Source organism: Sceloporus undulatus, unplaced genomic scaffold (assembly GCF_019175285.1).
Source record: "Sceloporus undulatus isolate JIND9_A2432 ecotype Alabama unplaced genomic scaffold, SceUnd_v1.1 scaffold_13, whole genome shotgun sequence".
Classification (NCBI taxonomy): domain Eukaryota; kingdom Metazoa; phylum Chordata; class Lepidosauria; order Squamata; family Phrynosomatidae; genus Sceloporus; species Sceloporus undulatus.
Window position 1 is genome coordinate 4,297,482 of NW_024802935.1, and position 14,878 is coordinate 4,312,359.

Genomic DNA, 14,878 nt, shown 5'->3' on the forward strand with positions numbered 1-14,878 from the left:
GGGAAGTGTGACCCCATCCAGAACTGGCTGACATAATTCCATACCTGGGCTTGGGTTTCCTATAACGAGTACCTCTGTCTTATCTGGATTCAGCTTGAATCGGTTTTCCCTCATCCAGTCCATTACCACCCCAAGACAGGCATTCAGAGGAGAGATGCCATCCTTAGTCACTGCATCAGCCTGAGACATAGAGAAATAAATTTGGGTGTCATCAGTGTACTGATGACATCCTGCCCCATGTCTCTGAATGATTTCTCCCAGCGGCTTCATGTAAATGTTAAACAGCATGGGAGACATTATGGCACTTTGGGGGACACCAAATTTTAGCTCTCTTAGAAGAGCAACTGTCTCCCAGTGCCACCATCTGGAATCTGCCTGAGAGGTAGGACCGGAACCATTGTAGAACAGTGCCACTGATACCTAACTTTCTCAGGCGTTCCAGAAGGATACCATAGAATACTATAGGAAGTGAAATATCTCACAAAATTATAAATCCCAGGAGTCCATAGCATTGAGTCAAGGCAGTTAAAGTGGTTTCAAATTTCATTAATTCTGTATAGATGCATCCTAGTTTACCCAATGTGTTCCATGACTCAGGGTGTGGAACCAAACCTGAAACTGCTAGGTTTCCATCCAGAATTCTAACCACAATAGCTATCTTCTTCATTTGAACATGTCTGAACTAGAAGCACTATTTCCCCCTGCATTTGTAGGTCGTAGTCCCAATTCCTTCATGGTCAAGTAATACAAGAAAGCCAATGGATGACTCTGAGAAATTCGCCACACAAGTGTCAATAATTTACAAATATTCTCCTTTCAAGAATGAAAAGGAACTGATGAAGCAGTTTGATGGCATTTATGGGAAAACAGGTGAGCTTATATATATCCTATCAACATTACTTATCCAATCCATATATACTAATGTCATATATATTAAATCATATATACTAAAGTCAAAGTTCAGGGGCAGAGTTCTTTGCTTTAAGTAGCCACTTGAGAAGGATAATTAAACAAATCTTAGGAGAGTAGTGATACTGGGATTAGGAAGGATGCAGAAATAGCCCAGTGGATTGGCTGAAGTGAAACCGAGGAGAAATGGAAATGGAATGGAGTGGAATATATGCAATCCTGAGAGAACTCCATTTTGGCCTCAGACAGCCCAAAAGGGCTGCATGGGGGTGGGGGTGCATATGACGCACACTGACTGGAGGAAAACTGCGCTGGCCTAAAAAAGGCCTTGCCTCAGCCGAAGCGGCCTTCCTCCAGCCGGCACAGCCATTTTCTCAGCTAGCATAAGGAAGCCCTTGCTTCAGCCAGTGTAACCTTCCGGCTAAGGAAGCCCTTGCATCAGCCAGTGTAACCTTCCGGCTAGTACAGCCATTTTCCCAGCCTGCACAACCTTGCTTCTGGCAAGGCAAGGCTATGCCTACCAGAGCAAGATCGCTCTGGCGAGCTGAAGGCTGCGCTGACCAGAAGAAGGCCATGCCAGCTGAGGCAAGGCCTTCCTTAGGATGGAATGGTTTTCTTCCAGTCAGCCTAGCCTTGCCTCGCCAGCTGGGAAGGCAACTGTACCAACTTGAAGGAAGCCGTGCTGGCCAGAGGAAGACTGCGCCGGCTGGGAAAATGGCTGACCGGGAAGACCGTTCTAGCTGAGGCAAAGCCTTCCTTAGCTGGTACTCCCTTGCTTTTGGTAGGCACAGTCTTCCGGCCAGTGCGGCAAGGCTGCACCAACTGGAGGAAGACTGCGCTGACCAAGGCCAGGCTGTGCTCAGTAAAGTAAGGAGGGAGGGAGGGAGGAGGAGTCCCTTGGGCTTGCCATTTGCAAATAATCAAAACTGTGAATGGCAAGTCCACAGATACGGAAGGACGACTGTAGTCCTAGAGCAGATGTAGCATATTTTCTTCTTTCCCTATAATGTATGTAACCCACATGTCTTACCTTCATTGAGGTCAGCTGTGCAAATTTCACCCTTGTGAAACTATTAAGAGTTCCTGTTTCACACATTATGATAGATGCACGAAAAGAAGCAGTAAAATATATTCATGCATTTTCTGCTAGTGTTTCTTTGATCATCATGTCTCACCCTGGGAAAAGAACTGCATTCTGTTCCTTGCACTATTGGAATAATTGAACAGTGTTTATTCATGGGTGAGTGTGTCATTCTTTCAGTGATGGGAGGATTTGTGATTTTGAATGTAAGTCCAGTGGTTTTGGATGCACTCTAGCTGATTTAAAGGCAGAATCTGATCTCATGAACAGTCCTTGTTTGCTGAATTGCAGTTCAGTTACTGTAGATTCTTCCATTTTATTGGTTTCTGTGAGATTTTTAAAAAGAAAAGCTGCCTTTTTAATAATATCTTCTAACTTTCCTATTAGGGACTTTGCTGGTGATATATAATTTGAAACTCACAATCAGCGGGGAGGCAGAACTTGACATTCAAACAGACCAGATGGACATATTGATTACTGAAAGCACAGAGATGTAAGTTGGTTAGGCATGAGAATGAAAATTATTATTATTATTATTATTATTATTATTATTATTATTATTATTATTTCTTACTTGCCTCACCCCATGAATCAAGGCTGGGAACAACAACAGTGAACAGATAAACAACATCAGTGAAAAGACATCAGTTAAAATACACAGCAGAATATCTAAAATAGGTATGAATAAATGTTTTGGAGAATGTTTTGTACAAGCAAGCTGATTTGTTTGGGTGCCAAGAACTAGAAAGTGCCTATCCATTAAATAGGTCAGTGATAGAATCTGACCACAATATGATTTGTACAATGTATTTACAATCTCACATTATTTCTTTAAATGTCATTTTTAGTCTCCATGACACCAGATATGTATTAGAAAGTAAGTTCATTAAAAAAAAACTAGAGGATGGGGAGGAAAACCTAAAAGAAACTACAAATAATGGGCATAATTAAACTTGTTCCTTGCATGTTGAGGACAAGATGTAGTGGCCTTTGTACATACACATAGGTCTCAGTGCACTTTTGTCTCTGAATCTGTAATAGCTAGATCCAGAGGAGCCAAAGTATTCCTTTGTTTGACTCCATCCTCCCAAGTATAGAGCACATCTTTCTTCCTTGCTTGTGGTCTCCCAGGTTGAGCACACCCGAAGCTACTTTGCATAGCAGCACAAAATGCAGCAGTAGTGATGTGATGTGGTCACTGACAGACTGGGAGAGGAAAATGCACTTGCAGAATTTGGCTTATTAATACTTTTGAATTCATAATAGTCACAAAAATAATGGTGGTAATTCATTGCTAATCCATGTAAAATTATATTGTACTGTCTTATTTTTCCTAAATATAAAGAGAGTTTACCTGGATTTCTCAGTGAACAAATGGCAGTTTCATCCAGAAACAAAAAATTGATCCATGCAGCTCAGTTTTTAAAAGCCTTCTCCAGTACCTAGAGAGTATTCATAGCACATACTATTTTAACAAATCTGTTTTCATGCTTCCAGATATTTATTCATATGTTCACTTTGGGAAAAGAATTGGATAGCATGTTATGGATTTTCAAGAACATTTAGCAAGAGCCTAAGAGTATGTTTGTGTTGTTGTTGTTCAAGCTAATTATGCACATAATTTCCTCAAACCAGTAGTTTCCCTTTGTGGTCTTAAAATAATTCTGCCTTAAACACTTTCCTGAACCAGCCTTCCAGAACAATGGTCGCTGAGAGCCTATATAACTATATTATACTTTGACCCACGTATGAGGATATTCATTCAAGGCAAGAAAGTAGAAACCAAGCGCTTGCCTTATTGCTTTTACAGACCCAGGTGAGTCAGCCTCTCTTATGATTACAAAGCCAGATATTCACATTTCCAAAGCAGTGTGCTCAAAAGCAGTGGCAACACTTTTTGAGGCCATGGTGTGAAATTGATTTTGATGGCAGAGCAATTTATAATATGAGCCAAGTTCAAATCACCACACTGGTAGGCTGGACCATTAAAAGGTAATCAGTTGTGACCAAACCCTTTGACCCAGAATATAGAACACTTTGCATAAAATAATCACAAGACAGCTCAGGGGCTGATGTGTGTTTTGTTTTGTCTTGTTTCTGTGCATTTTCACTGGAGTGAAAGTTACTCAGGCAGTTCTGAAAAAGTGCCAAAGAATAATTGCAGGCTATGTACGGACTTCACTTTTTAATGGACTCCTAATCTTGTAATATGTAGCATGAATTTAAGGTTCAGTTGAGCAAGCCAAATTAATGTTCTGATAGATGCTGTAATAAAACTAGGAACTTGTCCAGTACAGTGCACCTTTTCCTTACTCAGCGGATCCGTCCCGGATCCCCCCCGCCACGTAAAGAAAAAATGTGTATACTGGAGCCCCATTGGAAGTAATGGGGCTCGTACTCGCAGCGCGTGCCCCATTACTTCTTCCGGGCACACTGAGGCTACTTCCGGCGCAAGCTTCCAGTATATACTGGAAGCTGCGTATAGCACGGCCGTATATAACACAGGTGCACTGTACTAACCACTAAATAGTGGGAGGTATATAAAATGGGTGCTGTGTGAGGGGGGAGTTTATATATATATTGTAGTAGTCAAGTTCATTGTACTACATGTATGAAAAATAGATGGCATGTATGAAAAATACATGACTAGACCTTTTGTGTATTGCAGTGATTTGTTAACCAGAAACACTCAGGACAGGTTCATTGTGCCACAGACAACATTTTTAAAAGTGAATTTACCAAAACAGTGGTACAGTGGTACCTCGGGATACGAAATACCCAGGTTACGAAATTTTCGGGATACGAAAAAATCCCATAGGGAATTATTGTTTCGGGTTACGAATGTTTTTTCGGGTTACGAAAAAACTTTTGGTGCTTTTTTCGGCTTTTTCGCACGGAATCGCGGCTTTTCCCCATTAGCGCCTATGGCAATTCGGCTTACGAAGGCTTTTCGGGTTACGAAAGCGGCCGCGTTATGAATTAATTTCGTAACCCGAGGCACCACTGTACAGGCAAATACCACTTTGATGATGAAAACAAACAAAATCTTACAAACTGTGCTTAATAATGCCATAAATAAGGAATGGTAAAAGAGAAGGTATTTCAGGACAGATGAGAGTTTCTCAAAAGGGAGATATTGAAGGCATAATTTCAAACAGTTCCAGTGAGAAGAAAAAATGGGTCCATGTCTCAGGAAACCAGGATGGATAACTAAGGCCCGATACAAACGGGTGCCTTATGGCGCCCTTGGGCCAAAACTAGGTCTTGGGAGTGTGCAGCAACCGCATGCTTCTGAGCCCTAGTTCGTATTGTGCCAAACAAGCTGGTAAAATGTGGGTTAAACAATGCAACTGTTAGATGAATTTGTATCTGGTTGTCCAGCTGAACCCAAAGTGTACTCAGCAGTGGATCCTCTTCATCCTGAAGAGAAATGCCCAGCAGGGTGCCATAGGATTCTGTCCTGGGCCCAGTGCTGTTCAACATCTTTGTCAATGACTTGGCTGAAAAAATAGAGGGCATGCTTATGAAATTTGCAGATGACACCAAATCATGAGGTGTAGCTAATACCCCAGAAGAGAGAATTCAAATTCAAAATGATCTTAATAGATTAGAAATCTGGGCCAAAACTAAGAAAATGAATTTCAGAAGGGAGAATTGTAAGGTAGTACACTTAGGGAAAAAAAAATGAAATGCATAGATATAGGATAAGGGACAACTGGCTTGACAAGACTGCATGTAAAAGGGATGTAGGAGTCGCGCGACACCACCCTTTCCTAGCCGGATTGGGGGCCTGGCAACTGCACACCATGGCCCCGATCCCGTCTTTCCAGGCCACAAAAAAGAGCTGCAAAAAGTGGCTCCTTTTGTACCCTAGAAAGGGTGCCATAGTAGCATTGCCGCAGCTTGGCAGCACTCCTTCAGCGCTGTGACATATGGACACAGCACGGGAGGAGCACCATAACACCGCATGCTATGTAGAGTAGTGTGTGGCATCATGACGCCCTGAGGGGTGGAGTCATGGTATGCATCATGTGGATGTGATGCCCCGACTCCGCTCCCAGGCCGGCCTTAATGGCCAGTTTGAACAGGGCCCTAGTAGACTAAAGTTGAACATGAATCAACAGTGTGATGCAGCAGCTTTTTTCCAGCCTTTGTACTCTGAAAATGCACTGAAGATGCTAAAAGCAAGAATGTCTTTGTTATATGGTGAGTGCAGATTAAAGCAAGATTATTTTAAATATCCTGTGTAAGTCAGATGATTCTATTTTTAATGGAACTCTGTGAGCCTATCTGATAAATGTAATGAAGCAAAAAAAAAAAAAAAAAAAATACCAGCCCTGGTGGTGCAGTGGTTAAATGCCTGTACTGCAGCCACTCACTCACAAACCATAAGGTTGCGAGTTCAATACTAGCAAAAGGGCTGAAGCTCGACTCAGGCTTGCACCCTTCCGAGGTCACTAAAATGAGTACAGTACCCAGATAGTTGGGTGCAATTAGCTTACAATTTGTAAACTGCTTAGGGAGTGCTTAAGTTCACTGGTAAGCGGTATAGAAATGTACTTGCTATTGCTATAAAACCAATGCTATTCTAGGCTGCCTCAATAGAAGTTTAGTGTCTAGATTGAGGGAAGTAATAATACCGCTCTATTCTGCTTCGGTCCGACAGTGGAACACACTCCCTCGGAGGGTGATAGAGTCTCCTTCCTTGGAGGTCTTTAAACAGAGGCTGGATGGCCATCTGTTGGGGATGCTTTGATTTGGATTTCCTGCATGGCAGGGGATTGGACTGGATGGCCTTTGCGGTCTCTTCCAACTCTATTATTCTATGATTTTATGGTCAGGCGTCACCTGGAATACTGTATCCAGTTCTGGGCACTACAGTTTAAAAAGGAACAAATAGAAATACTGAATTAAATTTAATTATGTGTAGTGTGTTTCTACTGTTTGCTGTGTTGCAAATGTGAAACTATGGATTTAAGAGATTACAACACTCCATCCTGAAACTCCAAATGTCACTATATCTTAGTCTTTTTGAGCCCATTGAAGTGCCTGGTAGATAAATCCTGTGTGGGCTTTGAGAACCTGGAGTCCAATTTTATGCATACTTACTAAGAAGTAAATTGCACCAAGTTTCATGGCTTTTACTCCCAAGAAGATGTGCAGAGGATTGCATCTTTAATGAGAACCAATACCCAGATCGTCTATCTCAGGAAGGGTTTAGAAATGGAAATTGGGGGGGAAAGTGACTTTTCACCACCAGTTATTACAGGGAAAACCACAATGAATTGACAAGTTCCTACATGGGGCTTGTCTGCCAGGCACTTCAACTGGCTCAAACACCGGAAACACAGTACACATAATTAAACATAATTCAGTATTCCTACTAGTTCCTTTGTTTTTTGCCATAATAACTTGATACATGTTATGTAAAAGTTCTGTGTTATATTTAACGTACACCTTAATGAACTAAGCCACAATATAAAGTAGATTCAAAATCTACCTCAGCTGGGGAAAGTGTGACTAGCTTTGGGACAGTTTTTTATTCCTGAAAGTTGTGGAAGCTCTGCTTGCTTTGAGGCACAGGAATCATGTATATTCTGCCTTTACTTCCATCTACATATCTAATGTATGTACACCTCGAAGTCATCGGTCACATTATGGGGACCCCATGAATTTCAGAGGCTTTTCTAAGCAAGGAATACTCAGGCATGGTTTACCATTGCCTTCCTTTGAAATATAGGCTAAAGCACCTGGTATTCTTTCGCATTCCCCCATCCAAGTACTAACCAGGGACCCTGATTCCAAAATATGATGCTATTTAAAGCACCGTGCGCACACACATTTCTCTACATATCTGCTAATAGACAAGTCTTGCAAGATCGGGATCCCATACTCTTAGGCATCTGTATATCTGCCATTGAGAAATTATTTAAAAATTGTGTGGACATTGGGTCTTTAGGAAATAAGGTATGCAGTATTGTGAATGTGCAAGTAAATATCCCTGTCTGTAAAATGGGAAAATAGCATCTTCATGATAGGATTGCTATTCAGATTCGTCTTCATGTGCTGTTACATAAATATAATACATCTGTATGTTATATGTCCTAACAGGATGTATCCATATATATCATCTTCATTCAAGCAAGTTGCTATAAATGAATTACGAAAGACAGAACTGGAAGTGAAGGCTGGTAGGAAGTCTCCCATAGCCTTAATAACATCATTTTAACGTTTATATATTGAAGTGTTAGCCATGGTTAGTTGTGCATAATTAGAAATATACAGGTTTTGTGATTTAGTTCTTGATTTGATTTTGCTAAACAACAAATAACTTCTTGGACTTACAGAGAAAATTGAACTGCTGGAATGGGGAGGTTTTTATTTTTTTCATCTATTCCATGGGGACCTTTATCATACAACTTGGAGAATCACCTACTGAATATATGGTCGTAAGGAGTCCATCACACAGTGAAGAACTTGAGCATCACACAGTGTATAGGCTACACAGATATAATGTGATATAAGTGTGCTGTCTTCCTAGATTTGGTTTCTTTCAGAAAGCCTGTGAAAGGTATAAACATTGCTGCACTTTCATTAAAATTGGTATGAGTTCCGCTCATGATATGGTTTATCTATTGAAGGTTGGATTAACAGAGTTTGGACAGTTATTCTCTTAGAAAAGCTAATACACAAACACATAAGTTTACATGGATTATAATAACTGAAACATTTTTATTATATCTGGGACCCATTTATTTTCTTCTTAACAAAGGATCCATGACACTGGACCATCCTATCATGAATGGCTAGGTTTTGGTGAAACACATTTAATTAAAATTGACTGAATATATGCTGAAATGTTCTTACCCAACACCTGCTCAAATGTGATTATCATTGTTAAATATTGTATATTTTTTATATATTCAGTGTTCAAATATCTGTAAAGAAAGCTTTTTAAAATAAGATGAAAAGCTCCCTCCCTCCCTCTCTCTCTCTCTCTCTCTCTATATATATATAATGGATTTGAGAAGAGCCTAAAATAAGAGTGAGTGGGTTGGAAAGAAAGTAACACCATCGAAATATTACAGTGGGAAGGTTTGAACTAAAAGTGTCTTTGAATTAGTTTCAGACATTTTCAAAAGTCCCAACTAAAACTGGACTTACTTACTCAAGTCCTTTTAGCCCCTACCTTTCTCAATTGAGTGGCGGTGGCTGAGAATGCATGTGATAAAAGCATACTCGTGTGTTTGTCACCTAGTACTATATCCGTTTCTAGTCTCAATTTAAATATACCCATTAAATCAATGGGAATTTGGCCCATCAACACTTTGTAAGTTCCATTGATTCAGTGGATTTACTCTAGTCAACACTACTAATTGGATTTAGGCCCTGGACGTAAGATTAATTGTCACCTGGAGTCACTTTTAGTATTTTTACTTAATGGTGCAGTACACTAGTTAAATCTGTCCCTAGAATGGTTTAACAAAAACTTTTGTTTATCCTTGTAGCTGAAGAGGCTGTGAAGGAAGCAAAGTGCACAGTAAAATATTTGCAAGACTCTCCCTTCTGTGAAGACAGTGAGGTATTATAACAAAGATAAACACTTTCTCAATGGATGGCCCTATTAAGTCTGTTACAGGAGAAACAACAGTCCTGTGGCACATTAAAGGCTAACAACTGTATGATAGCATAAGTTGTCCTGAACTTTACTATTTCATCAGGTGCATAAAGTGATCTCCGGGACACTTAGACACAGGGTTACTGGGAGGACTGTAGACTGTCAGGAAAATTAAATGCATAATTAACCCTAAAACGGTTAGGAAAACTAAGTATAGAAAGTGACAGCAACAGCATTAGCATTGGCCATTCATAAAACTAATGTTGGTAACAAACAGCACAGCACTGGGTAAACTAATTTACATATACAAGCCCTATTCAAGTGTTCTATTTTATGTTAAACTACATACGTGTGAGGAAATGTACCTGCTCCGCCCCCCATCATTGCTTTGGTCAAGCAAAATGTTTCAAGTCAAGCAGAGAATCTCCAGTATGCATGGACACTTTCAGTAAATTCTGTACTGTTTTCCAAGGTTCTGGCTCATATGAAGAGCTTCTGTGGGTCAAAAGGACTGTACTTTTCAGATCAGTTACGTTTCTTGTAAGCAACATGGCAAAGAAGATAGCAGGACTAGTGCGTATCTCTCCCTGCATGTTTTAGTAACCCTAAAATTTAATGCATGAATAGGGCTGATATTTCATTAAGAATCCTGGCCTGTGTCAATTTACGCCTCCTGTGGTAAACCTGTCAAATTGTTTTTTAGCCAGCATGGTGTGGTGCCTGGAGCATTAGCCTACAACCCTGGAGACCAGGGTTCGAATCCCCACTTGGCCACAGAAACCCTTGGTGACCACTCAGCCTGAGAGGAAGACAAAGACAAACACTCTCTGAACAAATCTTCCCAATAAAATCCCATGATAGGTTCACGTTAGATTTGCTATATGTCAATAATGACTTGAAGTCACAGAACAACAACAATCATCTTTAGAAGTATTCTTTTAGTCCACCCTAAACATCTCATGTGCAGATCTCAATGAAATAAATGGAAACTGTGCAATATGGAAAGAATCAATTTGGGTTGAAGGTTCCTTGAGGCACCTTCAGGGTTCCCAGGATCACTGGGTTCAAACAGAATGCAGAGAAAGATGGGGGAAATGCAGTTGCAGAATGTTAAGAGCAAGGTCAGTGAAGAGGGGTCAAAAAGTGACTGTGAGGCCTAAGCAGGATAGAGCTATGCTGAAGAAAATGTCTGCTTAGATGTAGAAAATGTCGTTAGCACTAGGAGACTTTAAGTCATGTTAACCATGGATAAGGCATTCTGAAATATATCTTGAAACATTTTACCATGTTCTGGTAAAGATACCAGTTAGAACACAAAGAGCAAATGTGCCACACATAGTTTGGAAATAGTGTTTGTTCATTATTAGTGAGTTTGTATCATTGTCAAAGCATTTTGTTACTTAGCTGCTGCCAATACATGGTTTTATCAGAATTCTGTATAAATTTAGTATAATTACATGGTAGCAAATAAACTCGAGCATGCATGCCAGACTGTGCATCTAAGTAAATTGGTGTATTGAGTCTTAAAGACTCTATTCATGGAGCCTGACATGTTAATTTCCCGCTACATCTAGTATTTTATTTTACTGTTACAATACTTGGCCAATACAGAGGGTTCGTATTGCCTACCAATCATAGCAATTGATGTTGCAAAAGTTGTTCTTTATATGCTTGTAGAGCCTTCTGAGGTAGGCTGGCTCTCCACCTGGACTCCTATGCTCCTGAAATCCCTAATACCCTTTCTGTTCATTTAAGTGGCCTTGGACCAGATTTTTCTTATGAATGCTGCTTCAAGCCCATATTTTACATAACAGGCCACTTCTATAGACCTATAACTGCCAGGACAAAGCATCAACATTTGCCACATTTGTCCTTGCTACCTGATTAGACTTATAAGTTAATTGCTTGAAAATATAGACCATGAACATTGATAATGCTAGGCTTTTGAAAGTTTTGCCTAGTATGACCTTTAAACAGTAGGGAATATTTTCAAATCCTGTTAATTGCCTATTTACTATTGCTGAGGATTCTTAAAAGTCATTATTAAGCTGCCTTGACTTCAGGTTCAATTATTTCTTCAAGAATGTTTTGGAAGGCACTTTTCACTTCAGAGGGCTTACAACCTGATAATTATAACCTTAATTGTACCTGCACAAATTATCATTAATATTCATAGGGAAATGTTCACATCACTAATCCTCCAAACACTGAATTACCAAACTCCCATACATATGACTGTTATTAATACTTTGGAACACGGCTGGAAAAGCTCTCCTACAAGCCTCTGGGGTTTCGCAGGTAGCCATGCCTCCCCAGCAACAGTGTTATTTGGTGGATTTCCAGCTTTTTAGGTTTCCCCTCCCACCATTTTAAATTATTGAATTGTTTGTTACTTTAAGAGATTTACATAATAAACGTGCTGGTATTTTGAATCTCTACATCTTTGGCCACATCCAGCATTGGAATATGGCCCACAAAAACCTTTCTGAAATTGAATTTGGCTCCTGGGCTGAAAGAGGTTCCCCATCCTTGCTGTAGAAGCCATTTGTCGTTGTGTGCCTTCATATTATTTCTGACTTATGGCAATACTAATACATCTAGAGCCAGTATGTTGTAGTGATTTCAGTGTTGGATTATGACTGGAGACCAGGGCTGAAATTTCTGCTCAGCCATGGAAACCCACTGGGTGACATTGGGCAAGTCTTACTTTCTCAGCCTCAGAAGAAGGAAGTGGTTAAAAAAAAACCCTGAACAAGTCTTGCCAAGAAAACCCTGCAATAGGGTTGTCTTAGGGTTACCACAGGTCAATAAAAAGATGATGGATACAATATACAGAAGAGTTACAGAAAAGTGATGACAGCATGAAGGACACATGGAATGAAGAGCCATATGAAGATGAACCCCCAAATTCTAAAAACTGAGGTGAACGCTGCAATAAAGGAAATGGCAAAAAACAAGAACATCTGATATTCCAATATAACTCTTGTAATCCAGATTGACAGAGTCCACTCTGTGCTAACCAGTATATGTCAACAGATAGGGGAAACACAGCGATGGTCAACAGATTGGAAGCAATCAATATACATCCACAAAAAGGAGGCACAAGAGACTACAGCAACTATAGAACTATAGCACTAATCTCCCATCCAGCAAAATCATGCTCTAAATTCTGCAACATAGGCTCCGACCATACATAGAGAGAGAAATCCCAGAGGTCCAAGCAGAATTCAGAAAAGGAAAAGGCACCAGGGATCACATTGCAAATATACAATGGTGAATGGAGCATAATAAGGAGTTCCAAAAGAAAATCAGCATGTGCTTTGTAGACTATAGCAAAGCCTTTGACTGCATAGATCAGGTTATGGATCACCGTTAAAGACATGGGAGTGCCAACACATCTGATAGTCCTAATGAAGAATCTGTACTTAGGACAAGAGGCTACTATCAGACAGAACAGACACGGAGAAACAGAATGGTTCTCAGTTGGCAAAGGAGTCAGACAAGGCTGCATCCTTTCACCCTACCTATTCAACTGACATGCAGAACATATTGTAAGGAAAGCAGGCTTGGACATGGAAGAAGGAGGAGTGAAAATAGAAGGAAGAAATATCAATAATTTGAGATATGCTGATGACACCATAATACTAGCAGAGAACCTCACAGACCTGGAACAGGAAAGAAGATCACAGAACAAATTGCAAAGACAGACTTACTGTTGAACATAAAGAAAACAAAAATAATGACTACAGAGAACTTACACACTTTCAAACTAGACAATGAGGAAATAGAAATAGTAAAAGGATTCTCAAATCTGGGATCAAATATTGATTGGAACAGGGGACTGCAGCCAGGAAATCAGAAGAAGATTAAGAATGGGGAGGGCAACTATGAAAGAACTAGAAAAGATCCTAAAATGCAAAGACATACAGCTCAGCACAAAAGTCAGAATCATACAAGCCACCATATTCCCTGTTACCATGTATGAATGTGAGAGCTGGACAGTCAAGAAGATAGGAGGGGAATCAACTCATTTGAGATGTGGTGCTGAAGAAGAGTCCTGAGGATTCCATGAACAGCCAAAAGGACAAACAAATGGGCCCTAGAGCAGATCAAGACATAAATATCTCTAGAAGGCAAGATGACAAGACTTAGACTATCATAGTTTGGACTCATCATGAGAAGGCATGAATCGCTGGAAAAGACAATAATGTTAGGAAAGGTGGAGGGAAGCAGAAAGAAAGAAAGTCCACATGCCAGATGGATGGGTCCCTATTAAAGAGACCACAAATATGATTTTGCAGGAGCAGGGCAGAGCAGTAGAGGACAAGGGTGCCTGGAGATGTCTCACCCATAGGGTCACCATAGGTCAAGATCAATGCAAATGTAGTTAACAATAACAAAAGGGTCAGTGTGAAGGTGGACAACAAGTTCATATCATACAAAAGTTTAAAATATAATTAAAATACCATTATTCGTCTTAAGCAGAGTGTGAAAGGACTGTTTCCCTTGAGGTTGAAATAAAAAAAAGCATGCCTATGGCAGGATAAAAAGAAGGGTGCACAACAAGGGGACCACTCCACCTCCTGGATGCCGCAAAGTATGGGACAAAAGTGTTTGAGGACAGAGTTGTCTGTACTATTGTTTGTTTAATTATTGTTTGTTTTATTGTTTTCATACACAAAGCTGCGCCGAAAAAAGCGGCAGCATGCGCCAGGAGAAACAATGGTGTGTGCGCACATCGCGTGTGCAGCCGCACACCACTGCAAGCACAAGCCCCATTGCTTGTAATGGGGCTCGACCATATGCACTTTTTCTTTTACGTGGGGGGGGGGTCTGGAACAGATCCCCCACGTAAAAGAAGGGTGCACTGTATTTAGCTGCTCTTAGTCCATCAGGGGTGCAAAGATTGTGTAAACATAAAATATATGAGTGCTAAACATTTTAAAATATTTTAACCACAGATAGTTGAAACAGCCAGCACAGTGACCCCAAAGGTCATAACCTATTATGTATAGTGTTGGCTGCCTATTAGAAGATTAAGCCAGGCTGACTTTCCTTGTATAGGGAGTTCCATAGCTGAGGTGTCCTCAGAGAGAAAGCCCTGTCTCTTGTACTCACTAGCCTATACACATGCTTTTGAACTCCCCCCCCCCCCGCCGCCAAAATCTAATTTCCAAAGTTCCAGTGAATAAGAATGCTGTTAGAATGAGACTGGGGAACTAGGGTTTCTCCTGCAGCCCCAGGGCTGTGCTGTTTTGTGCCCCCCCCCC

General features: G+C 40.5%; 1 protein-coding gene across 1 annotated transcript in view; it reads left to right on the forward strand.

The window, feature by feature from the left end:
- Positions 1 to 14,878, forward strand: part of LOC121917261 (MORC family CW-type zinc finger protein 1-like) — an 81,034-nt gene that overhangs the window by 19,280 nt on the left and 46,876 nt on the right. The window contains exons 6-10 of the mRNA XM_042443044.1: positions 714 to 870; positions 2,378 to 2,483; positions 3,681 to 3,806; positions 8,102 to 8,181; positions 9,499 to 9,572. Coding sequence (XP_042298978.1) covers positions 714 to 870; positions 2,378 to 2,483; positions 3,681 to 3,806; positions 8,102 to 8,181; positions 9,499 to 9,572 — 543 coding nt within the window. The remainder of the gene's footprint in view (positions 1 to 713; positions 871 to 2,377; positions 2,484 to 3,680; positions 3,807 to 8,101; positions 8,182 to 9,498; positions 9,573 to 14,878) is intronic.